Source organism: Capra hircus, chromosome 12 (genome assembly GCF_001704415.2).
Source record: "Capra hircus breed San Clemente chromosome 12, ASM170441v1, whole genome shotgun sequence".
Classification (NCBI taxonomy): domain Eukaryota; kingdom Metazoa; phylum Chordata; class Mammalia; order Artiodactyla; family Bovidae; genus Capra; species Capra hircus.
Window position 1 is genome coordinate 58,357,636 of NC_030819.1, and position 25,624 is coordinate 58,383,259.

General features: G+C 36.1%; 1 protein-coding gene across 5 annotated transcripts in view; it reads left to right on the forward strand.

Annotated features, from left to right (window-relative positions):
* The window catches only part of PDS5B (PDS5 cohesin associated factor B), a 173,929-nt gene that overhangs the window by 141,906 nt on the left and 6,399 nt on the right, over positions 1 to 25,624 (forward strand). Inside the window, exons 24-33 of one of the 5 annotated variants that reach the window (XM_018056634.1) lie at positions 2,541 to 2,664; positions 8,582 to 8,786; positions 11,111 to 11,225; positions 12,937 to 13,069; positions 13,390 to 13,509; positions 14,743 to 14,805; positions 15,373 to 15,518; positions 17,043 to 17,142; positions 23,815 to 24,254; positions 24,345 to 24,455. In XM_018056634.1, coding sequence (XP_017912123.1) covers positions 2,541 to 2,664; positions 8,582 to 8,786; positions 11,111 to 11,225; positions 12,937 to 13,069; positions 13,390 to 13,509; positions 14,743 to 14,805; positions 15,373 to 15,518; positions 17,043 to 17,142; positions 23,815 to 24,254; positions 24,345 to 24,455 — 1,557 coding nt within the window. Of the gene's footprint in view, positions 1 to 2,540; positions 2,665 to 8,581; positions 8,787 to 11,110; positions 11,226 to 12,936; positions 13,070 to 13,389; positions 13,510 to 14,742; positions 14,806 to 15,372; positions 15,519 to 17,042; positions 17,149 to 23,814; positions 24,255 to 24,344; positions 24,456 to 25,624 lie in introns of all 5 variants that reach the window. The other 4 variants (XM_018056632.1, XM_018056635.1, XM_018056633.1 and 1 more) reach the window with 4 other exon arrangements.

Consider the following 25,624-nt stretch of genomic DNA (forward strand, 5'->3'; position numbering starts at 1 on the left):
ACAATGTTTCTGTAGAGAAATGAGCTGATAGCCTTTTGGGGGTTCCCTTGTAGTTAACTCTGGTTCTCTTGTTGCCTTTAAAAATCCTCTTTAACATTATTATAATGTGTCTTGGTATAAGTCTCTTTGGATTTATCTTGTTAAGGGTACTTTGTACTTCTATTTGGATATCTATTTCTTTCTTTAGGCCTGGTAAGTTTTCAGCCATAATTTCTTCAAGAACATGTTCATTCCCCTTTCTCTTTTTTCTTCCAGAATCCCTATCATGCATAGATTTGGATGCTTCATATTATCCCATAGGTCTCTTATATTGCCTTTTTTTAGGGAGTGGTTGTCTGCTGATCTACTTGGGTAATTTCCATTTTTCTGTCTTCCAGATCACTTATTCCTTCTGCTGTCTATAGCCTTTAGTTCAGCTTTGGTCTCTTCTAATGAATTCTATGTTTTTTTCTTGGCCCCTGCTTATAGTTTCCAATTCCTTTTCACAGTAATCTGCATCTCTATCAGTGGCCTTTCTTAATTCCTGTAGTATTTTCATTCATTTTCTCCATTTTGAATTCAGTGTCTGTTAGACTGAAGAAATGTTTCATTGTTCTTTCAGGGGAATTCTATCTTTTAATGGGGAGTGCTTTTTCTGCTTCTTTATTTTACTTTTATTTCTTTTGCCCTGTGAGTCTAGAGCAGTTGTTTGCTGTGGTCTTTGAGGGCTGTTTTTCTGTGGGGAATGACCCTGTGTAGCCTGTGTAAGTTTAGTATGTTTTGGTGTGAGGGCTGTTTTTTAGTATGAAGGCCTGCAGCCTGTTCCCTCCGTGTATGCTGGCCAGTATCCCCTTGATGGGAGCTGTGACAGATGTTGCAGTGACCAGAGCCTGCACAGGATATTGATGGGGCCTCCTCTTTGGTCTGTGGTTGTCATTGCCCTGTTGGGGCAGGATCTGCTCCCACGTTGCTGGGAGTAGAAGCCCCCGATCTGTTTCTGATCTGTAGTGCAAGGGTGGTAGGATTGGAAGCCCCCAGCAGAAGAAGAGCCACTGAGTATTGCTCCCCTGGAGCTGTGTGCCTGTGAGTGTGCTCTGTTGCATCACCTTCCCCTTTTGTGTGAGCTCACAAAGTGCACTGTTGCTGGCATTGCCTTTGCCTTACCTTAAGCGTGGATATGCTGACAGTTGCTCTTGGTGTCTCTCAGGAGTTGTTTTCACAAGGTCACCAGTGCAGATACACTGAAGTCAGGTCCCAAGACTATAGCAGTTGCATACCTGGACCCGCTGTGGGAGCTATGGAGGCACTGCAGACCCTAGCCTAGCCCAGTCCCCGAGTGTACGTGCCCGCAAAGCCCACAGCTGCTAAGGCCAGACCTGTCCCACCTGCGGGAGCTCTCATTGGGTCTGCGTTCTCAAACTAGTCTTCAAAAACATTGTTGTAATGGACAGAGGAGCTTGGCAAGCTGCATTCCGTGGGGTCACAAAGAGTCAGACATGACTAAGCGTGCATGTGTGTGCGCGTGCGCACACACACAGAGTATTTTAATTAGTTACTTTTTAAATTTTACTAAATAAATTCCAACAAGGAATTCAGACTTTCCTTAGCAGTGGTTGAGTGATTTATCTTATAATAACTACTTGGAATATTGCTATTGATGAACTGAAAATATCTCTGCAACCTGTAACTTCAGAACCTTATTAATGTTGGCATACAGTCAGGAAATATTTTTACATAATTGTTAGATAAAGAAAGAGCCTTAAACCAACTAGATTTTTAGATCTTGGAAGATTAAGATTTGTCTCTTTTGCATCCTGGAAGATTAATTAAGATTTACCTCTTTTATATCCCTCTCAGTATGGTGTATTTTTGTATGTATAGCAAATAATAATGTTTTACTGTGGAGCTACATAGGGAGTCCTAATTAAGGAGTTACAACTTCCCTCCTTACAATATTTCAGTGAATCAGTAATTCATCTGATATGTCTCTGTATTAGGAAGGATTATTTAAATATATTTACTAGTCAAGAATTTCCTAATTGCTGAAGTACATCCCATTTTACAACAGATTTTCTTCCCTTAAAAAGAGGCTCTTGATAATATTTCAAAATTGAATACTAGCTAAAAATAGTAATTTAATCTATTGTACCTGCTTTTATGTTAACTTCTTTTGTACTTAACACCATAGTTTTAGTTGAATGATCAGTAAGTTATGACATTTTGTGCCTAATACATAAGTAGCACATATCCCCCCAAAAATCCATGACTTGAGACCTAACAACTGAACATACAAATAGATTTGTCCTAGGCTTGGCTGAAAGCTTTCTGTGTAGAACAAGAAAATTCAATGACTAGCTTAGACTTGTGTTCAAGAGAAGAATTTTGTGCTATTGGACACCATCTTCCAAGCATAATATAGTGGTCAGTATCACTGAAATGTTTTCTGCCCTTTTTTTTTCATTGGCCAGAGGAATTTTTATATAATTAGATATACAAAGTAGGAGTGTTCTTGTGCAGATGTTCAGAAATCTGATTCGTATTCTTTCTTGCTTATCTTTCAGTAAACCAGATATGTCACGCCTGCGACTTGCTGCTGGGAGCGCAATTGTGAAGCTGGCCCAGGAGCCCTGCTACCATGAGATTATCACATTAGAACAGTATCAGCTGTGTGCTCTAGCTATCAATGTAAGGAAAATGGTTGGTTGTACAGAACATGATTCTTTGTGTTCTTTGACTTTTAGTACTTGTGGTACTCCAGTATTTAAAACATCTGTTTATTATGATTTTAGTTTTGGTTCAGATACTTGACTAGGCAATATGAGAAATGAGATTTTTGCAAAGCCCATGATTTTCTGGTTTACTATTCCCTCTTTAATTTTGGAAATAACCTTATTTTGCCATAAAATGAGAATTGTTTAAAAATAGCATATTAAATTTCTTAGGAAACAACATATGTAATTAATTTTTCAAATTGGTAGTACTTGCAGTTTATCGATTTATTGGATTCTTGGTCTGATATTTCTTAGGGTATTAGTGGTATTGGTTGTTAAGTAGAAATTTTTTAAAAAAATTAGGGCAAGTATAGATGTTAAGAGAGATGGACTTTGTTTGGAACTTGCTGTGTATAGTAAGTTTGTGCAGATCATTAGTTAAATGTCCACTTTGTCCAGAGAACATCCATGCTTGTTAAATTCTAGAGACTTTCTTTTCTAGCATACTGTATGTGTTACTATCTCAGTCACCAAATTCCCAATGTGAAAGTTCAAATTACCTTAGTTTAAAGGTTGTTTTAGAATTCTGTTGACTGTGAAACATGTAGTCATTGTAAAACGTTAATTATTATCACATTCTCACAACTTACAAATACGGGATTACCCTATTGTAAACAAAGCTTTTTCCTAATTTTGTTGTTCCTTTCAACCACAGGCTTGTCTCTGCTCTCTTATCCTCTCTTAAATGCTCACATTTTAGCATTTGCTTTCACTGTTTTCCAAAAATGATCTAACTAAGTCTCCCAGTCCAATGATCTTAATCTTTTTTTTACATGTCCTTTTGGCATTATTTGACACAACTCATTGCACCTTTATTTTTGAAATACTTTTTTTTTTGGCTTTTGTTTCCTGATTTTTGTCATACTTCACAACTACATTTTCTGGCCCTTCTCAAGTTTCTGGACCCACTTCCAACACCAAACAGAACTTTCAAACTTTTATTTTCTGAGAGTGTAAGACTGAATCTCTCCCAAATCTACTCTTTCCTGACACACAGAGAACCTCAGGAAACATTAAGTAAAGGTGAATGGCTTTCTTAGACCTAAAAGCATGATTTATATTTGACTATTTGCTTGTGTTTGTACCTTGTCTCAAAAGTACAGATAATTCTGTCCTTTGCTATCTATTACATCTTTTTTATTCATACCTTCTTAACCTTAACCATTCTGATTGCTGTACCCATTGTTAGCTGTTATCTGTGCTGTTGGGAGACTTCTCTATGGTGGGTTAAATTTCCCTATCAAGTTCTGGTCATGTTATTCCCCTGTTCAGAAATATTTATGGGCTTGTACGCATAAGAAAGAAAAATTGCATATATTTTACCTTGCCATTCAAGCCCTTCTGATATTTGGACCCACATATACATTTAAAAATTCTGTTTAGCACACCACCCTTTACCTATGTTTATTTCAGTGAAGCTGAACATTTTTTTTTCTTTTATGTACCTGTAGTTTGCCTCCCTCTAATTTTATTTTCACCCTCTTCATTTCTACATACCCAAATCCAACCCTTTTTGCAAATCAAGGCTCAAACACAATCTTCTCCACAAAACTAGTTCTTATTCTTACAACAGATCTCCTTTGGATCCCCTACAGATTTTATCTACAGTCCTGATACATACTTGCCTTGTGCTTTAGTTACATGCCTATGGTTTATTTGTATTTACTTGAGTTGTGCTCGTTAAAGGCAATGTTGTATCTCAGTGGCCTTTGTCATGTATTTGAATAGAAAGTAAATCTGGAGGAATAAAAATTCAATAATACAAATATTGAAAGCAAAAGTGGCCCAGTTGTGTCCAACAGTTTGCGAACCCATGGACTATACAAGCCCATGGAATTGTCCAGGCCAGAATACTGGAGTGGGTAGCCTTTCCTTTCTCCAGGAGATCTTCCCAACCTAGGGATCGAACCCAGGTCTCCCTCATTGCAGGCAGGCTGATTCTTTACCAGCTGAGCCACCAGGGAAGCCCTTGAAAATCAGTCAGTCATGTCTGATTCTTTGCGACCCCATGGACTATACAGTCCATGGAATTCTCCAGGCCAATCTAGGTATTTTAGAATGTGAATGCACTTCATGAAAATGTACTGTGTACTTCTATGTGCTATGCATTGTTCTAGGTTCTTCAGATACAAAGGTGAGTCATGGCTATAGCCCTTAAGATAACCTCTTAGGAAAACAGAAAATATAAGTGCTGTTAATACAGTGCAATACACACAATAATTGAACTATTTACAAGATACTACAAATAACTCTGAGAATAGTTTACACTTAAAAAGTATACTTCGCTGTACAGCAGAATTAACACAAAAGCTTATTTAATATGCAGACTAAAATGAATTTCTTAGTAGTAAATAAAAGCTTTGATTGGAACTTTATCTCAGAAAAATATTTGGTAGTATTAGATACCATCTTCCTTATGTTGAACCAATTACTGGTTATAACCGTAAACATGAAAGTATCAAGTATCTGCTTTTTTGAGAGTGTATTTTTCCTGATAAAAATTGTATCACTCTATCCTTTGCTTCACATGTTTTTATAACCTAGTCAAAGTGTAAATCTTTACTTCTATTTTTAATAGCCTTATGTTGTTCAGTTGCTCAGTTGTCTCTGACTCTGTGACCCCATGGACTGCAGCACGCCAGGCTTCCCTGTCCTTCACCGTCTCCTGGAGCTTACCCAAACTCATATTTATTGAGTCAGTGATGCCATCCAACCATCTTGTCCTCTGTCATCCACTTCTTCTCCTGCCTTCAATCTTTCCCAGCATCAGGGTCTTTTCCAATGAGTTAGCTCTTCGTATCAGTGGCCAAAGTACTGGAGTTTCAGCTTCAGTATCAGTCCTTCTAGTGGATATTCAGGGTTGATTTCCTTTAGGATTGACTGGTTTAATAACCTAGTCAAAAGGATAAATCCGTTCTTTACTTCATATTATTTTTTATAAACTAGTGAAAAGGGTAAATCTTTGCAAAAACCAGAGCAAACATTGGAAGACTTCCTCATTTCCCAGGAGCACATCTTTTAAATCTTTATTTAGGTGATTCTCTTTTGCTGTACCCATTGTATCATCATTCTTGTCAATTTTCTCATCTTTTGTTGTTAAATATTTCAATTGCCTTGCATATGATTTGACAGTTTTTTCCTAACATTATCTTAATGACCTTTTGAAACTCTCTTACCTTTGCTATGGTTCACAGTTGACATTGTAATTAATTTGCATCGTATTATTAGATTGTCAGTGATTACTGAAAGAATGACAAAAACATGGCCTTGGAAATGTATCTAAGTAGTGTGGAGGGATATTTGAGTGTTCTTCAGTATTTTGTTGTTTGTTTGCTTGCTTTATTGAGGTATATTTGATTTACAGTATTGTGTCAGTTTTAGGTATGACGGGCATAGTGATGCTGCTTGCTTCTGCAGGTTATGTTCCACTATAGCTTATTATTGTTAGATAATAGTATTGAGTGAAAGTGAGAGTTGCTCAGTCATTTCTGTCTCTCTGCAACCCCATAGACAGTAGCCCCCCAGACTCCTCTGTCCATGGCATTCTCCAGGCAAGAATACTGGCATGGGTAACCATTCTCTTCTCCAGTATAATATTGACTAGTTTGTAGCTATAATATAGTCTTAAGAATAGCTTGTTCATTTGTGAATATATTTGTGATATTTTGACTTCTACTTATATTGTTTGCTTGTAATTGGATATTTTCATAATGAATAATTGGATACTGAAAATTCTTCTCCCTATAGGGGTGATAATGAAGAAGGGGTGATATAAGTTTGTTTTGTGGAATATAAGGATAGGTAATAGACAGTAGTTTTGTCTATTAATTACTATTTTTTTAAATTGAAGTATAGTTGATTTATTGCGTTGTGTTAATTTCTGCTATATAGCAAAGTAATTCAGTAGTGTGTATACACACACACACACACACATACATTCTTTTTATATTCTTCTCCGTTATGGTTTATCACAGAATACTGAATCTAGTTCCCTGTGCTATCCAGTAGAACCTTGTTATCCATTCTGTGTATAATGCTTTGCATCTGCTAACCTGAAACTTCCATTTCATCCCTCCCCCACTCTACCTTCCCCCTTGGCAACCAACCATAAGTCTGTTCTGTGTGTCTGTTCTGTTTTGTAGATAGGTTCATTTGTGTCTTATTTTAGATTCCACGTATAAGTGATAGTATCTGTCTCTCTGACCTGCCTACTTCACTTAGTATGATAACCCACAGGTCCATTCCTGTTGCTGCAGAATGGCAGTATTTCATTCATTTTACGGCTGAGTTGTATTGTCATTCATCTGTGGATGGGCCTTTATGTTGCTTCCAGGTTGTAGCTGTCATAACCGGCACTGCTGTGAACGGGGTGGTGCAGGTCTCTTTCTGAGCTATGGTTTTGCTGATTATGTGCCCACGAGTGGGATTACTGGGTTGTATGGCAACTCTACTTTCAGTTTTTTGAGGAACCTCCATACTATTCTCCATAGTAGCTGCACTTGACTACTTTTTTTAAAAGTGGGTGTTTCGTATTGTAATAAACTGAAGTTTAAAGTAAATGAAAGAAGATGCACAAAATAAAGATTTAAAGATAAGGGCAAGATGTTGCAACCTGGGTTTTGAAGAAAAGCGAAATTAGCATTCTAGATAGAAGAAATAAACATAAAGTTGCAATAATGTGAAACACACCACACATTATGTTCATTGATGGAGTGTAATAATGAAAGTCTTTGTATATCTCATATATGGCTCAAAAGTCATACCGAGCTTTTCCCTATAGTTTAGAAAAAATTCTCATAATCTGTAGCAGACACTGTGTTAGGTTTTGAGGCACAAAGAGGAGTAAAATCACAGTGCTTGGCTTCAGGAAACAGCACTGCATAAGACAGATAAACCAGTCCTTTTCATACTGCGTACTAAATATTAGGCTGGAGATTTGCACAGAGTACCAGCAGAGCATAGTACTAGATATGCACAGAGGGTTCAGGATAAAGATTTACACAGTGATTTCTAGAAGATATGGGAGCTGTCCTTTTTTTTTTTTTTTAACTGTATTTTACTTTACAATACTATATTGGTTTTGCCATACATCAACATGATTCCGCCACAGGTGTACACGTGTTCCCAATCCTGAACCCCCCTCCCACCTCCCTCCCCATACCATCATATATGAAACAAATTGCCAGTCTAGGTTCGATGCAAGATACAGGATGCTTGGGGCTGGTGCACTGGGATGACCCAGAGAGATGGTATGGGAGCTGTCCTTGAAGATGAGGACGGGTTAGCTTCTAGAGTGGAGGTGGGTGGTTTAGGAGAGCGAGTAGTGTGAGAAAAGCAGGCACAGTGATGAGCAGTTCATTTATAGAACTAAGAGGAACGTGATGTTGCTGAAATGGATTAGTAACTCCTGCCTTTGGAGTTGTGCGTTTTAATCTGAACAGTTTTTTTTAATGATAGAACTAAATATATAAATTGGACAGAGTTTTATCTTGCTAAGTAAATGAAAAAGGTAAATAAGAGATAGTATTCAGACTTGTTTTTACATATCTCATTTAAGTTAAGGTGGACTAATATTTACTAGTTTTTATCTATTTTAAGAGTATATTCAGTGTGTTCTCACACAGGTAGCTGGTAGTCATTTTAAGGTCCAAGTTATCACTCTGGCTTCCATATTAACTTGTCACATCTCAGTCCTGTGAACTGGAGCACTGGTTGTGGGTACACATGCTATGTTTATTCTTCTGATTACCTGATATAGTGGATTTCCTATCCAAAGTTGTTACTTCCTCTTTGATACCATGTAGGTAACGTGGAATAATTATGTCTTCCAGGATGAATGCTATCAAGTAAGACAAGTATTTGCTCAGAAACTTCACAAAGGCCTTTCTCGATTACGGCTTCCACTTGAGTATATGGCAATTTGTGCACTTTGTGCAAAAGACCCTGTAAAAGAAAGAAGAGCTCATGCCAGGCAGTGTCTGGTAAAAAATATCAATGTGAGACGGGAGTATCTGAAACAGCATGCAGCTGTTAGCGGTAAGCTTATGTGAAAATGAAGAGTGTATTTTCCCATCTTGCCAGTTTCAGTTTTGTGGAACACAAAATGACGTTACTGTTGTTTATTATATTCTAATCAGCCCTCATTAAGTAAGTTGTTATTACTGTTTTTCAGTAGCAACTTTTCCTCATAAAAGGTCATTTTTAAAATACAAATGCATGGGTATTTAAATATCAACCCATAGTTCTTTATGCAACTGACTAAAAGACCAAGGGGAAAAAGCAGGAACTTTGGAGGTAAATGAAACAGTAAGAGGTCCATTTATAAAGATTGTCTAAGTACTCTTAGTTTAAAAAAGTCCAGGTCTCTAAACTTTATTGGTTGTCCTCACCTGTAGCTGACATTAATATCAGGGTCCTGTGTGCCTTTTGAAAATCTGCTCACATCACTCCGTCCACACTATTAGTTTTTGTGTCCCTGACTTCTATGACTTGATCAACAGCATTAAAAGCCATCCAGTTATGCAAGTCAGAAGTCACAGGCATTCCTCATGCCTTCTTTTTTCCTCTCATTGGTCACTAAATCCTCTTAATTCTTCTTTTGGGTGTCTTCGCTGTTTCTTCCCAACTCCCCTTCCTGCTGTATTTCACTTGGATTATCATATCTACTCCTAACTAACTCCCTGTTGTAAATGTTCCCCTGCCTCAAGTCGAGCCACACCACTGTCAAAATTATCTTCCTAAAACAGATCAGCTCACATCATTTCCTTGCTTGAAACCTTGGTTGGCTCCTTTCTGCTCAGAGGATCAAGTAGAAGCTCATTAGCATGACCCTTTGCAGTTAACTCTCAGCCTGAGTTTTAAACTTTCTCTCTAGCTACTCCTGAATGTAAATTCTTTGCTCCTTGTACTCTCGATTATTTGAAATTTGTCTAGCCAGCTTTTTTTCTCTGTTGTCAACTGTTTGGCAATTTTGCCTCCCCCTTCTGGCCGAACAAATAAACAAAACCAAGGAGAGAAGTTTGCCCCTTTTGAATCCTTACAGTTTTGAGACCCTCTTTCTTTCTTTCTTTCTTTCTTTCTTTCTTTCTTTCTTTCTCTTCCTACTTCGCCTTGGGGGTTCTGGAGTTAAATCTCACCTCTGCCACCTCTGCCATTTACTGGTTGTATTTGGGCAGGTTGTTTATGCAGTCTGAGCGTTAGTTTCCTTTTTGTAAGATTGGTATAGTTTTACTTGTATCTTATGGTGGTTATGATTAAAAAGTTATATATATAAAGCACCTGGCATAGTGCATGGTCCAAAGAAGTACTCAGAAGTTATTAGCTGTTCTTATTTTAGGGTACTATTCATGGTGAAGTGTGGCTTCTGTCCTGGTCCTGCCTGTGCTCACTGTGAGGTCTTTGTCTAGTCTTTTGTGTGTGTGTGTGTGTGTCTAGTCCTACACATCTTTATATTTAAAATAGTAAGCCCTACTAAAATAGTAGGTCTGGAAAAGAGTAAGCACTCACTACATGTTTGATAGACTTTAATTCAAATTTCACTGAATTTTGAACCTTGTTACTTTTTTCTTCTGTACCTACCTTGAAATGAATATTACACACAAGCTTATTCTCTTTGAGTTCAATGATAGGAATAAAGAAAATTTGGTGCCTTGTTGACACATACATTATTTTACTCTAGACTGAACATCTGATTTAAAATTACAAGAGTAGGAAATATAAAAAGAATTGCTCAGAGTATGAATCTTGGTCTTTTGGGTAACCTTTATTAAAACTAGTTAGGATTTCCATTTCTATGTGTAATGGACTGTACTGATCTCAGTCAGAAAATTAAAACATTTGAATTTAAACTGAAAAGATACTTCATTGTTATTTAAAATGCCCTAGAAACAATGTTCTTTTCTATCAGTTTTTATGTTGTAAATTGTATTAAATAGTATCAACCTTTACTTCCTATTTTTGTGCCATACTGACTGAAAGATTTACTAGTTGTTTTCCTTTTGCACAGCAACTTACAAGGGAGTGTTGAACCTAGAGCTACTAATAAGAAGAAAAATAGATTTTATGTTCCTTAGTCTTGAGTATAGTTTGGGTCACTTTTTCTCATATCTGTTGAAAATTGAAATATTCATCTTTGTAGGCTCAGCACAGGGTGCATTTAGTAGGCGTATCAGTATTGGCCATGATGGATAACTGAATAAACTTTATGATGTACCTCAGCACTGGACCTTTCAGTGTATTTTTCTTCCAGTGATATTGTGCTATATTATTGGGATGCAAGCAATAAAGAGTATCAGAGAGAGAAAGAGAATGAGTAAGATTTGGTTTTCTAACCTAGATGTTTTTGTTTTATTTCTTTTCAGAAAAATTATTGTCTCTTCTACCTGAGTATGTTGTTCCATATACAATTCACCTTTTGGCGCATGACCCAGATTATGTCAAAGTACAGGATATTGAACAACTTAAAGACGTTAAAGAGTAAGACTTTTTCCATCCCATTTTCATATTTTCTGAAGTTTTTTCCCCTTTCCTGCTGATAATGGAATCTCAGTTATAATTAGTGTTTTAAATTTATTTCATTTCTTAGGAGTTTAAGGTTCTTTACCTTATTTGTTCTCTTTTTTTTTCCCTACCATCTCTTCATATTTCATTTCTTATATAATTCCCAAAACAACTTAGCATAATTACTATGTTACTGTCCTGTTTCTCTACCAGTCTGGCATTTCTTTTCTGTTGAAGTTATCCATTAAAGAGTTTGCTTTGTAATTCTTATCTCTTCCTACTTTCTTCGGAAGCACTGTATAGATTTTTATGTGGAGTGAATTAACACTCTTATTCACATGGTAAGCATATTTCCTTTGCAGTTCCTGTCTTTCTCCATAAGGAAGAAAGATAGTCTAATTTAATAATGGGCCAAGTTGATAACCAGGGAACTGTTCCCATACTTCACTGTTGATTCTCTGACTAAATTAGGCTTATAACAGTTGTAGTTCTTTAAAAGATTCTTGTTGAGATGCCAGAAGAATATACCTGCCAGGGTGTGGGATGGGGGAATATAATGGTATTTAGAGAAGTCTTTGTAAGACTTCCTTAAATAGAGATGAGATCCTATTTCTGTTATAGTAAAGGGTGACCTCTGTGGTTTTGAATAAATTAATTTCTTATGCTTTTAGCTTCTTATTAAAGAAAAATAACTCTTGGTTTCTTGATTCATAGAAATATTTTACAGTTAAGTATTTGTGGTGTTTCAAGAGAATAAAATTAAGTTACTGGTAATTTTCTCATGACAAGAGAAAAGGCTTTTGCCCTCTTATTGCCATAGTTTCTAGTTTTAAAAAATAAGCAATTAGTTTTCCCAAATGAATTCTGTGTTAGTATGATTATACTAAGGAAAACTTTTCACCATTCCTCTTTCTCAGAACACTTTTTTTTTTTTTAATGATAAAATATTCCTTGAAACTTACTAAATAAATATTTGGGGCTGTATTTATAAATGGTCTAGTACAGCCCTGAGTGATCTCCTTTCTCTCAGAGAAAAGAAACTGTAACCTATGCCTGCGGCCTCAGAGGTTACTTTTTTCCCTTCCAGAAGGATGCCTTGTTTCACATTTCCCTCCTCTCCCGTTTTCTCCTCTGTACGATCACTCTGTCCCATTCTGTATGCATAATATGGAGACAAAGGACTTTCATTTTTTTCTTGCATAGAATATAATTACCCTGAAACTGAGATACTGAAACTTGTTTTTTCCCTTAAGTATGTAAAGTTGTCAGCCCTGACTTTTCCCCCAATTTATTGATGAAGACTCTCACGGTTGTTCGCGTTTCCTAAAGACTGCAGTCAGAACCACAGTCAATCTTAGCACATGAGAATCTTCACTTTATGACCCAGTTACTGCTTCAGGCAGCCCTCCATCCCTGCCACAGCTCAGGATTAAGATCATTGCTTTATTTCTACCATTTCTGTTTCTTTTTAACTTTTCTGTCTACCTAGGAAAATTAGTGAGACTTTTGAGAAAGGATGTTATGAACTCATACCTACCTTGCTGATACGTTGTAATATGTATGTGACATACTTTTTTTCTCTATTGATTTTTAGCTGTTTCTTCTTAATTTTTTCTGCTCTTGGAGTTCATTATATTTAGAATTATATCTGTATTTAATAGTGAATTTTTTTCTTGGTATTTTTTAGGTGTCTTTGGTTTGTTCTGGAAATACTAATGGCTAAAAATGAAAATAATAGTCATGCGTTTATCAGAAAGATGGTAGAAAATATTAAACAAACAAAAGATGCCCAAGGACCAGATGATGCAAAAATGAATGAAGTATGTAATTCTTTGTAAATAGTTATGATTCTCTATTGACTTTAAGCATTTGAGCATAGGGTATAAGACTTCTGTAGACAGCATCAGTTTTTTCTACTAGTAGTAAATAGTAGTATTCGTGTTAATATAGAATCAGTAGAGAATGGTAGTAATGCTGTTACTAGTAAACTAATTACAGTAATAGAATAAGTATATTAACTTACACTGTTGTCCTGAAAACTACATACTAAATGCATGTTCTGGAATTACTCCTAATTCACAGATTCTAGTTTGCCAACTTAAGTACCTGATTTTTTCTTTTTGTTTAATACCCATTGCAGAAACTGTATACTGTGTGTGATGTTGCCATGAATATCATCATGTCAAAAAGCACCACATATAGTTTGGAATCTCCTAAAGACCCAGTACTGCCAGCTCGTTTTTTCACCCAGCCTGACAAGGTAGTTATTTTAAGATTTATTTGTGTAAGTTGAAATAAAATGTATTGTCACCACTAGGTTGTGGGAAGATCAGGAAGAGTCAGTGTCAAGAGTTGACCCACTACTTATGTCATGGGGAAAGGTCTCCGTGAATCTTAACCATGTTCAAGATCAGAATATGGGCCAAGCTGGAGGACACAAATAGGTTCAGAAATGAGTTAAAATGATATAGAATTTTATTGTTTTCTAAGTTTTATGCTAGTCTTAAGAGCACTGGCAAAAATGTGATCAAAGCTGGTAAATTGCCGAGTTAATGGCCATTGATTCAAAACGGGAAGGAGAATGCTGATACAGTCTGAAATTATAAGCCCTTGAAATTTTAACTGGTGTGAAAGAATCAGAGAACTGACATTGGAGCATGCTTAATACCTGGGAAGCATTACAGGGATCTTCCCAAACCACTCTCAGAAAACTCAAGTGTAGTAGTAATCTAAAAAAGGTATTTTTAAGAATCTCTTGGAGGTTTATAGTCTACCTAAGTGAGAGGAGAACAGTCATTACCCTTTTTTTTTTTTTTTAAGCAGAGTACCAGTTAATATCTTAACCCCAGTGTATAGAGATTGGAACAGGCCTTGTAGGTTCACCTGAAAAGGGACTGTCTGCATTTAGGCATTCACTTTTTTGTGATTAAGATAAAAAGAGTATATATATGTGGTCTCTTCCCTGGAGAGTATTATTGTATAACCGTGTTTTTGTTCAGGTGCTCTTACAGCTCTAGCATATTAGAGCTCAAAAATGTTGTGTTAGTACGAGAGTTAGTACAAGGTTAGTTTTAGCTATTACAGCATTGAAAATCAGTGACTGAAATTTTGTGTTTCAACTGATTTTTAGTTTCAATAAGTATGTATTTTATAATGCACTTTAAAACAAAAGGAAAGTGAAAGGAAAGGAAAGTGAAGTCACTCAGCCATGTCTGACTCTTTGTGACCCCATGGACTGTAGTCTGCCAGGCTCCTCTGTCCATGGGATTTTCCAGGCAATAGTACTGGAGTGGATTGCTATTCCTTCTCCAGTGGATCTTCCTGACCCAGGGATGGAACCCAGGTCTCCCGCGTTGTAGACAGACGCTTTACCGTCTGAGCCACCAGGGAAGTCCAAAAGCTGCTCTGATTTAAGCTTTGTTGACTTTTGAATTGCTTTGTAGATACAGTGTTTCAGAAGTCATTAACTGTGTCTTTTTTCCCTTGCTTCCAGAACTTCAGTAACACCAAAAATTATCTGCCTCCAGAAATGAAATCATTTTTCACTCCTGGAAAAGTATGTTTTGAAAATTGTTTTAATTTTTATGTGGTAGTTTATTTTAGTGTGACTGTTGATATAATTATATTATTTTGTATTTCTTTTAAATTGGTGTATCAAAAGAAAATACAAATATTCAGTATCTTCCATTTAGTAAGAAAAAGTTATTTTTACTATATAGATATAGGTTGAGATATAGACAATATTTTTTAGCTTATGGTAAAACCCTGGATATCTTCTTTCTTAAATTTCTCATTCTGTAGTATTAAAGTAAAAAGACATGTCCTTCCTTAGCAAGAGTCTGATTGTCAGTTTTCACTATTGACTATACATTTTTTGTGTTCTCACTTTCTGTGTGAGCCTTCTTACTGTAGATAACTTAGAAACTTAACTGTTATTCTGTTAATACAGTTTTTTATTTATTCAAGTGATACTCAGTTTATAATTCTTATTTTGCTTAAGGTAGGCTGGCTTTTCATGATTTATATATGGAAATACTTTGGCAGGTGTTATTTGTGATTCTTTACATCTAAATTTCTTTTTGGCTTTTATCAAATAGAAAGAGATATGCATTTTTCATTTCAGCCCAAAACAACCAATGTTCTAGGAGCTGTTAATAAGCCGCTTTCATCAGCAGGCAAACAATCTCAGACAAAATCATCACGAATGGAAACTGTAAGCAATGCAAGCAGCAGCTCAAATCCAAGCTCTCCTGGAAGAATAAAAGGGAGGTAAGTACACAAGAAATACCATGCTTTACATTAAGGACTCCACCAAGGCTATGAGGTCTAAAATAACATCTTCTACGTTCAGTGTCAGTGAATGAAAGTCAGTGCATATCTATACATTCCTATTTTAACACTGATAGCCATTTACAGGGTAAATGTATTTGCTTACTCACCTAGATGGGTACTCCATATCCTTTCATATTTTAGCTTCCTGGGGCAATCTGTTGTTAGACGTAAGCTGGTTTCCAAACTTAGTGTCCAGTGAATGTAAACTTTTAAATTACAGCTTGTCTATACAGTGGAATACATAGTCCTTTAAAAAATGACATATGAGCTCATATGAAGAGTTTCCACAATATGTGATTGAGTGGAAAAGACAAGAATAGAACAGTGTAAAGTATTTTTGGGTTTTAAGAAGAATTTGTATTTACATGTACTTGTACATGCATCAAAAGTTTTAGGAAGAATACCCAACATCTTCGTAGCATATACAGAAATCCAGTGAAGGAGGGAGATGCTCTGATGTGGTTTTGAATTTCTTTTACTGAGCAAGTATATAACTTTTTTGTTTTAAAAAAGTTTAAAAATGTGCTTTCAAATTGTGCTGTGTACTTTCAATTTTTTATTTTCCAAAGAGAAAAGGAAAATAATTTACAATTTAACTAGTTTTAGCATTCTTGTTTTGTTGTTGTTTAGTTTCTGAGTTGTGTTGTTTTTTGTTCACCAGGACTCTTTCTAAGGGAATGGGCTAGGTGTGTGTGAGAGATCGCTTTGGTTGGAGAGTAGGGATTAGAGAATAATGGTCAGGGATGAAGTTGAGAGGTAGCCAGATTATGTTTGGCCCTTGTGGATAATGTAAAGAATTTGGTTTGACTTTTAAGTAAAACTGGAAGATGTAGTAGAGTCTAGTGATCTAATTTGTGCTTTTAGAAGATTACCTAGGTTACTGATGGAGAATAGAGAAGCTGCTGCTGCTGCTAAGTCGCTTCAGTCGTGTCCGACTCTGTGCGACCCCATAGATGGCAGCCCACCAGGCTCCGCCATCCCTGGGATTCTCCCGGCAAGAACACTGGAGTGGGTTGCCATTTCCTTTTCCAAGAGGAGCCAGAATCAGCTAATAGTAATCTCAGGCAGGCATGAAAAGGGAGAAGGTTGGAAAATAGCCAAAATGGTATTAAATATATTAAAGTGCTTCCCTTGCAGCTCAGTTGGTAAAGAATCTGCCTGCAATGCAGGAGACCCGGGTTCAATTCCTGAGTCAGGAAGAGCCCCTGGAGAAGGAAATAGCAACCCTCTCCAGTATTCTTGCCTAGAGAATTTCATGGACAGAAGAGCCTGGTGGGCTACAGTCCATGGGATGGCAAGAGAGTCAGACACGACTTAAGGACTAAACCACCATGAAAATAAAATGGATACTTTTTGGAAAGAATGAAACTTTTTGTTCATAAAGCTATAAAGCTACACTGGGAACAGGAAGAACTTTTAAGGTTTGATTGTAATAATAATAACAAATATCTGTATTAAAAGGCTTGATAGTTCTGAAATGGATCACAGTGAAAATGAAGATTACACAATGTCTTCACCTTTGCCGGGAAAAAAAAGTGACAAGAGAGACGACTCTGATCTTGTAAGGGTGAGATATTTCGTTTGATTTTATAATAAGTACAAGAATAGTAATTCTTTCTATATAAATAATAATTTTTACACGGAAACCAGTGAGTGTTACTTTCAAGTTTGACATATGATTTTACTTCAGTGGTTTTAATCACAAATTTGAGTTTATAATTATCCTCTACCATGTAATTTAAGTATATTGAATTTCTTGTGTGTCTTATTCTAGTAAGCAGTCTTTATTCTTTAAAGCTTTGGACTCAGACATGCCTGTTCTGTACTCAGAACTGCTTGGCTTTTGTGTTTGTTTTCTTTTTCTTTAAACACAATGAGTTTAAACTTAGCCTTAGAGAAGAGACTAGAATGAGAATTCTTAAAGGTTCTTGCATCTTAGCTGATCTCCTGAGCCTTTAATTACTAAATATGATTCCAGTGAATGTTGGAAATGCTACAGTTTTCATAAAGTCCTTGTTTAGTTTTTAAATCTTAATAGCAGTGATACTGATATGTGTTATAGACATAATTTATAATTATCATTTGAAGATAATTTGGCATTTTTAGTATGGATATAGAATGCGGTTATGTATTCCAACACAACCCAATGACATTAATAATGGAGTACATTTTGACTTTCTAGGTTAGCTCTAAACATTTCTTGAATAACCTGTTAGGTTCCCTGAATTAATTTCTTTATTAGAAACTAATAAGGTGCTGGTAAGGTTTATCAGAATAAATGAATTAGCCCAAATGAATGGTGGTTGCTGCTGTTTCATTGTTATCAAGATTAATATTTTTTATTAATGATTATCATTATAATAAAAGTTAATGTGCTTTCATCTACTTGATTAATAGAGGGAACAATTATTAATAAACACATTGCTTTTTCTGAAATAGTTCTTATACTTCTTGTCTTCCAGTGGCCCAAACTTACATATCCCACAAAGTTTAAATGATTTTCAGTTTTTTTCAGGTTTCTCCAGTAATTTATTTTAGCAAGTTGTTTCTCTTTGTACTTAAAACTCTAAAATTCTTACTCAATCCTAACTATAGTATTAATTCTGATTATTATTGGCTGTTTAAATATTTCACCCAAGCAGAATTAAAAATTGATTGCTTAGCCAGAAAGGAACCTTGTTATCTGGATTTATAGAAGAATCCTTGAGTGAGAAAAGTTATTAATGTCTTCTAATCTGACCTCTCTCTTAGTGTAGAAATTCCTTCTTTATAATTTATGAGAGTTAGATACCATATGCTTGAAAATGTCTTAAGTGGAAAGCCTGTAATTTCTCCCATTTGTTGGAGACCTCAGGTAGGTTACCCACACCCACATATACTGCCCTTAGAAATTAGAAAACATGGTTAATATTTTGTTATCCTATAAATTCCATATCTAGTCTGCATTTTGGAGCAATGCAGAATAAACTCCTTGTTTTCATAGAACAGTTCTGAATTTATAAGCTTTTGAGATTGATACATGTAGTTAATAAGGCTTTTGCCATCTTTTGTGTAACTTTGCATCCATTTTCAGAAGCACCTTATTAATAAGCTTGTTCCAACTGAAATGTCTTTAGAGAGCTGACATTAAGAGATAGAAGTTCAATTTAAAGACCAATAGATAGTGGAAAAGTATCGTCTTTTTTGTATACTACCAGCTTCACGTTGAAATTTCACTGCAAAGGGATTATTGTTCATGTACATTTATATTAAATATGGCCACAGGACTGCAAATGGTCAGTTTTCATTCCAATGCCAAAGAATGTTCAAACTACCATACAGTTGTGCTCATTTCACATGCTATAAGGGAATGCTCAAAATCCTATTAGACTTCAGCAGAGCATGGACCTAGAACTTCCAGATATACAAGCTGGATTTAGAAAAGGCAGAGGAACCAGGGATCAAATTGCCAACATCTGTTGGATCATAGAAAAAACAAGGGAATTCCTAAAAAACATCTACTTCTGCTTCACTGACTATGTTAAATCCTTTGATTGTGTGGATCACAACAAACTGGAAAATTCTTAAAAGAAATTGGAATAGCAGCCCACCTTACCTGTCCTGAAAACCCTGTATACAGGACAAGAAGCCACAGTTAGATCAAACATGGAACAGTGGACTAGTTCAAAGTTGGGAAGGGAGTATGACAAGGCTGTATATTGTCACCCTGCTTTTTTAAGTTTTATGCGGAGTACATCATGCAAAATGCCAGGCTTGATGCATCACAAGCTAGAATCAAGATGGCCAGGAGAAATAACAACCTCATATGGAGATGATATACCGCCCTAACAGCAGAAAGTGAAGAGGAACTAAAGAGCCTCTTGACGAGGGTGAAAGAGGAGAGAGAAAAACCTGGCTTAAAACTTAACATTCAAAAAACTAAGATCATGGCATCCAGTCTTCATGGCAAATAAATGGGAAAAAAATAGGAACAGTGACTTATTTTCTTGGGCTCCAAATGCTTGCTCCTTGGAAGAAAAGCTATGACAAACCTGGACAATGTATTAAAAAGCAGAGACATCACTTTGCCAACAAAGGTCCATATAGTCAAAGCTATGGTTTATCCAGTAGTCATGTATGGATGTGAGAGTTGGACCATGAAGAAGGCTGAGCACCAAAGAATTGATGCTTTTGAACTGTGGTGTTGGAGAACCACAATAGTTGGGATTCTTGAGCGTCCCTTGGCTGCAAAGAGATCCAGCCAGTCCATGGTAAAGGAAATCAGTCCTGAATATTGAAGGACTGATGTTGAAACAGAAACTCCAATACTTTAGCCACCTGATGCGAAGAACTGACCCATTTGAAAAGACTCTGATGCTGGGAAAGAATGAGAGCAGGAGGAAAAGGGGACAACAGAGGATGAGATGGTTGGATGGCATAACCAACTCAATGGACATGAATTTAAGCAAACTCCAGGAGATAGTGAAGACAGGGATCGCAAAGAATTGGACATGACTTAGCAACTGAACAATAGTAATTTAGTTTTACAATTAACATTTTCCCCATTTCTTACTTCTAATGTCAATTTTATACCCACTTTGTTCTGAAAACAGTACAGTACAAATGAAAAATTAGAGAATTTAGTGCTTTAGGAAGCTAGATTATTTTATGATACTGTCAAGAAAACAGACATTGAATTTCCTTTTTACCACCAGCCTTTTCCAAAACATTAAGATTTCAGCCATTCTTTTCAGATCTTTGGACATCAAAATGAGTTGTAATATTTATAATTAGAAACTTTATTTTAATATTTTTCTTCTCTAAGTAATGACAATTAATTTTTATGTTCAAAACTCTAGAAAAATAGTAACAAATTAAAACCAAACATTTATATGTCTTTTTTCTTCCCAGAATACAAGGATAATTTAAATGCTAAAAGATCTTTTTATATAGCAAGTCAACATCCTAAATAAAAGATGCTAACAAGATAATCTCAGATTGTGTCAAGCAGATATAAATAAAATTTCATTCTTGGCAAATGAATGAACTCTTTGTAAATTAATGGTAGAAACGTACTTCATCATATGCTAAACGTTTTATCTGTTTAAATCAGTAGTCAGTGATTTGGTCAAAATTATTATTATTAAAGGCAAAATACTTGAAGCATTTTTATTAAAAATCAGGAACAAAACAACCAACCAGTTATCACCAGTTATTGTTCTAGAATATTTGGCCAGTTCTGAAAGACATGAAATAGGAACCAAAAGTATGACAATGAAAAAGAAGAGACATTTATTTTTATACTGTTAAAAAAAATAAGGGGAAGCAATAGAGAAACTAAATTTAGCATGGTAGATGTATGTTTGTATGTATATATATAACTAACTTTACTCTGGTTATTTTACTTTATATCAGATAGACACTAGGGGGAAAATAGATATACTTTACAGCAATAACTGTTACAGTGAAATTAGAGGGATCTAAACATAACCTTAAAAAGAAGTAGGAGGAACCTATATGGAGAAAACATTAAAACTGAGAAATATAGGCGAGAGAGAGGACATGCCATATTCTTTCATGGGATAAATGAATTTTTAAAAAATGACAGTTCTGAGTGAAAATATCATTGTAAAATCCCAGTGTGATTTTAAGTCCACGGTGAAGAATGTTGTTTAGCTGCCAAGTTGTGTCCAACTCTTTGTGACACCATGGCCTATAGCCCCACCTTCCCCTCACACCCCCTCTGCCCAGTCTCCTCTGTCCGTGGGATTTCCCAGGATTTCCAATATTCCCAAGAATACTGGAGTGGGTTTTCTATCCTTCTCGGGATCTTCCCAGACTAGATATCAAAGCTGTGTCTTCCTGCATTAGCAGGTGTATTTTACCACTGAGTCACCAAGGAAGCTCAAGGGTAGAATAAATGGATGCAAAGAAGGAGTAATGATAAAATCAGCCCAACCAAACACAAACATACTTAGTTATAATTAGTAAAATACCATGCTTTTGTTGCTTAGTATTTTAGTAATACCTAGAAGCATTACTGTCTTTGAAAAATAATACAAAGTAAAGGAAGCATAATACATCATTGAAGTGATTAGATGTGTCTTTGGCAGTGGGAGTAGGTAAAACAGTTTAGAATCTCAACTCACATCCTATTCTAAAACAAGATATGATAATGTGTTAGTCTGTTCAGGCTACCATAACAATACACCATAGACTGGAAGGTTTGAACAACACAAATTTTCTCATATTTCTGGAGGTTGCAATGTCCAAGATCAAAGTGTGGGCCAGTCCAGTTGCTGATGGTATCTCTGTTCCTGGTTTGCAGATGGCTACCCTGGGTTCGATCCCTGGGTTGGGAAGACCCTCTGAAGTAGGAAATGGCAACCCACTCCAGTATTCCTGCCTGGAAAATGACATGGACAGACCAGTGTGGCGGGTTACTGTCCATGTGGTCACAATGAGTTGGGCATGACTGAAGACACGTACACACACCCTCACACACCCTCCCTTCTTACTGTGTTCTTACCAGTGGTAAGAGGATATGAGATTGAGCAAACTTCTGGAGATGGTGAAGGACAGGGAATCCCAGCATGCTGTTTTTCACAGGGTCACAAAGAGTCAGACATGACTGAGCAACTGAACAACAACAAGCTGGTGGAGAGAGAGAGACAGTGAGATCTCTCTGGTGTCTCTTTTCCTAAGGACACTTATCCCATCATGAGGGCCCCACCCTCATGACTTTAGAATTACCTCCCAAAGATCCCATATCCAAAGAATATCAGAATACTTCAGCTTGTGAATTTTGTGGGAGCACAATTCAGTTCGCAACAGACAGGAATATTTGTTTGTTATACATGAAATACACATGAAAGTGTAGAATATTGTAGATTAAAACTCAAACTCCAGTAAACAGACAAGGGGCATAATTAGGCAGTTCACAGATAGGAAACACAAATGACTAATTAAACATGTGAAGAATTATAAGTAATCTGATAATTTTTGTAGTCACTGATGTTTTAAGAATGTAAATTGGAACAAACCATTTGGAAATTAACTTAGTACTACAAACATGGCTCAGACAGTAAAGTGTCTGTCTACGATGCGGGAGACCCGGGTTCAATCCCTGGGTCAGGAAGATCCACTGGAGAAGGTAATGGCAACTCACTCCAGTACTATTGCCTGGAAAATCCCATGAACAGGGTAGCCTGGTAGGCTACAGTCCATGGGGTCGCAAAGAGTCGAACACGACTGAGCAACTTCACTTCACTTCTTCAAACCTATGGAGAAAATTACAAATTCATACATACTCTTCCTTGTTTCTTTGAAGAATTTCTTTAAAGAATCACCATCTACGAGTCAAGGCTTAAATTCTGTGACTGTAGACTGGGATTTTATGTTAAATTTGGAAGTCATTGATTTTTATTGTATTGTTGTATCTGGGAGGAAGCGATATCTTTGATTCAGAAATGTTTTCAGAATTTTTAATAAATGATGAATATGTTTAATTTTGTATCTTGCAACCTCCACTTTTGAAATAAAATAGTTCTTTTATGATGTGTATGCATTATGCATTACCTAGTTAATATTTATGTCTTATTATATACACTGAGTGGTAAAATTAGGATTACTTAAATTGACTGTCAAATGCAGATGCACTGTACTCAGTGTAGTTGTCTATTATTTAAGCATTGAATTTGGCTTTTTTTCTTTTTTTTTAGTAGACCAGATGGATTTTTTTTTTAAGAAAATATATTGATTTTATTACTGAAACAGTATAGACATTTGTGAAATATTTGAAAGTAAGTTGCCAATTAAAACTTGGTAGAGACAGCAGATACTAATAAGAACTGCAATACTTCATAATGAGTACTGAACTATGACTCCTTTTAAGTGTTGAATTTAGAATGTTCTTTTTAATGGACTAGCTCTTCATCAAAAATTTATCATCTATTCATCTACTGAGAGGTTTCATCTGAGGCTCTGTAGCTTGAGTAAGAATAAAAATTTACCCTCTTACCCCCAGATTATGTTTTATATTAGAAAATTGTTAATAAAAGCAAGTAGGTAGTTATGGTTCCGACATGCTTAAAACCTCTAGACCTTAATAGGTACATTCTTATAACTGAAGTAGATAACAGATTTTGTTCATTTGTTTATTCTTGAACCTATATATATATATACACACACACACACACACACACTAATAATGTATACTAAGTTTTATATTTGAAATCGTGGCTTTTATTCCTAGTCTGAATTGGACAAACCTAGAAGCCGGAAAAAGACACCTGTAACAGATTCAGAAGAGAAATTAGGCATGGATGACCTTTCCAAGTTGGTACAGGAACAGAAACCTAAAGGCAGTCAGCGTGGACGAAAGAGAGGCCATACAGCTTCAGAGTCAGATGAACAGCAGTGGCCTGAGGAAAAGAGGCTCAAAGAAGATATACTAGAAAATGAGGATGAACAGAACAGTCCACCAAAAAAAGGTAAACGAGGCCGACCACCAAAACCTCTTGGTGGGGGTACACCCAAAGAAGAGCCAACGATGAAAACATCCAAAAAAGGAAGCAAAAAAAAATCTGGACCTTCAACAGCAGAAGAAGAGGAGGAAGAAGAAAGACAAAGTGGAAACACAGAGCAGAAGTCAAAAAGTAAACAGCACCGGCCTTCAAGGAGAGCACAGCAGAGGTAAGTGTGTGCCACTCTGAACTGCATGCATTCAGTTATTGTACTGTAAATCATAACTTGATGCTGTCTGCATCTGGGTCTTCCCCAAAGCAGAGCAGAGTCTCCAGAAACTAGTGCAGTTGAATCCACACAGTCCACACCACAGAAAGGACGAGGAAGACCATCAAAAACACCATCACCATCACAACCCCCCAAAAATGTGTAAGTTGTAAATAATATTAAGTTTCAAACCAGTTTCAAATTATTTTGCAAGAGTTCATAAATTTCTAAGTATAACAATACATAGTCAAAGTGTTCGTTGCTCAGTCATGTCCAGCTGTTCGTTACCCCCTGGACTTGTAGCCCACCAGGCTCTCTTGTCCATTCTCCAAGGAAGAATTCTCCAGGCAAGAATTCTGGAGTGGGTTGCCATTCCCTTCTCCAGGAGATCTTCCTGACCTAAGAATCAAACGAGATCTCCTACACTGCAGGCAGATTCTTTACTGTCTGAGCCACCAATATATTTAGCCCATTATACTAGGTAAGATAAAATTTTTGTAAACTTACCTAGGTGATTAATATCCCAATCATCCTTTGGCGACATTTGTACATTTTTATAGGCTTTAGAGAAATGGTTATAAACAAATACCAAATAGTTGATTATTTCCAGTACACACTTTATGGTACCTAAAGAGATGATGGCGTATCTTTAAATAATCATGCATAGATCACATTTTCTTGTTACTCCACACCACAGGTTTTCCATCTTTCCTCAGCAGCTTTAAAAAAATAGCTTATACACTTTTGCTTTCATTCTTTGATCAGTGTAGGAAAGTAACAGGCATCATTTTTCCTAAGTACGTTGGTGGAAATTATCACATAGTGGTCTCAAGCTTTTGATGTCTTGATATTGTTTTCTAAGTAAATTAACACATCTGTATCTACATATAGATAGTTTTGGATGTTCACACAAGTACATGTTTATAGGAGAGTTATAGTAACAAATCTGTGTCCAAAATTATTAAAGTGGCAGGGGCATCAATGTTGTAATTTGTAAATTTGGCACTTTTTTCCTCATTTAAAGCAAAAACAGAGTAGCATATTGTCTGTTAGAAATTTTACAGTTTTTCTGAAAGTAATCTCATACTTCAGTGGCTTGACTTTTCAGTTGCCAGCACACCTTGGTTAAACACTCAGTTCATAGTTTCCTGTTCCTGTGTATTCCATGGGAAAAGTTACTGAGTGTCTAGCCAGTACTTCCCACCTTTTTCCATTTAATTTTTCCTTCACGTGAAAAGTAAAGGTAAGTACATTTTTGCGGCAGCTTTATAAATGTGTTTGTATGCAACCATGGAAAAATAACTTAAAAAAAAATTCCTAAGATAGCTTAA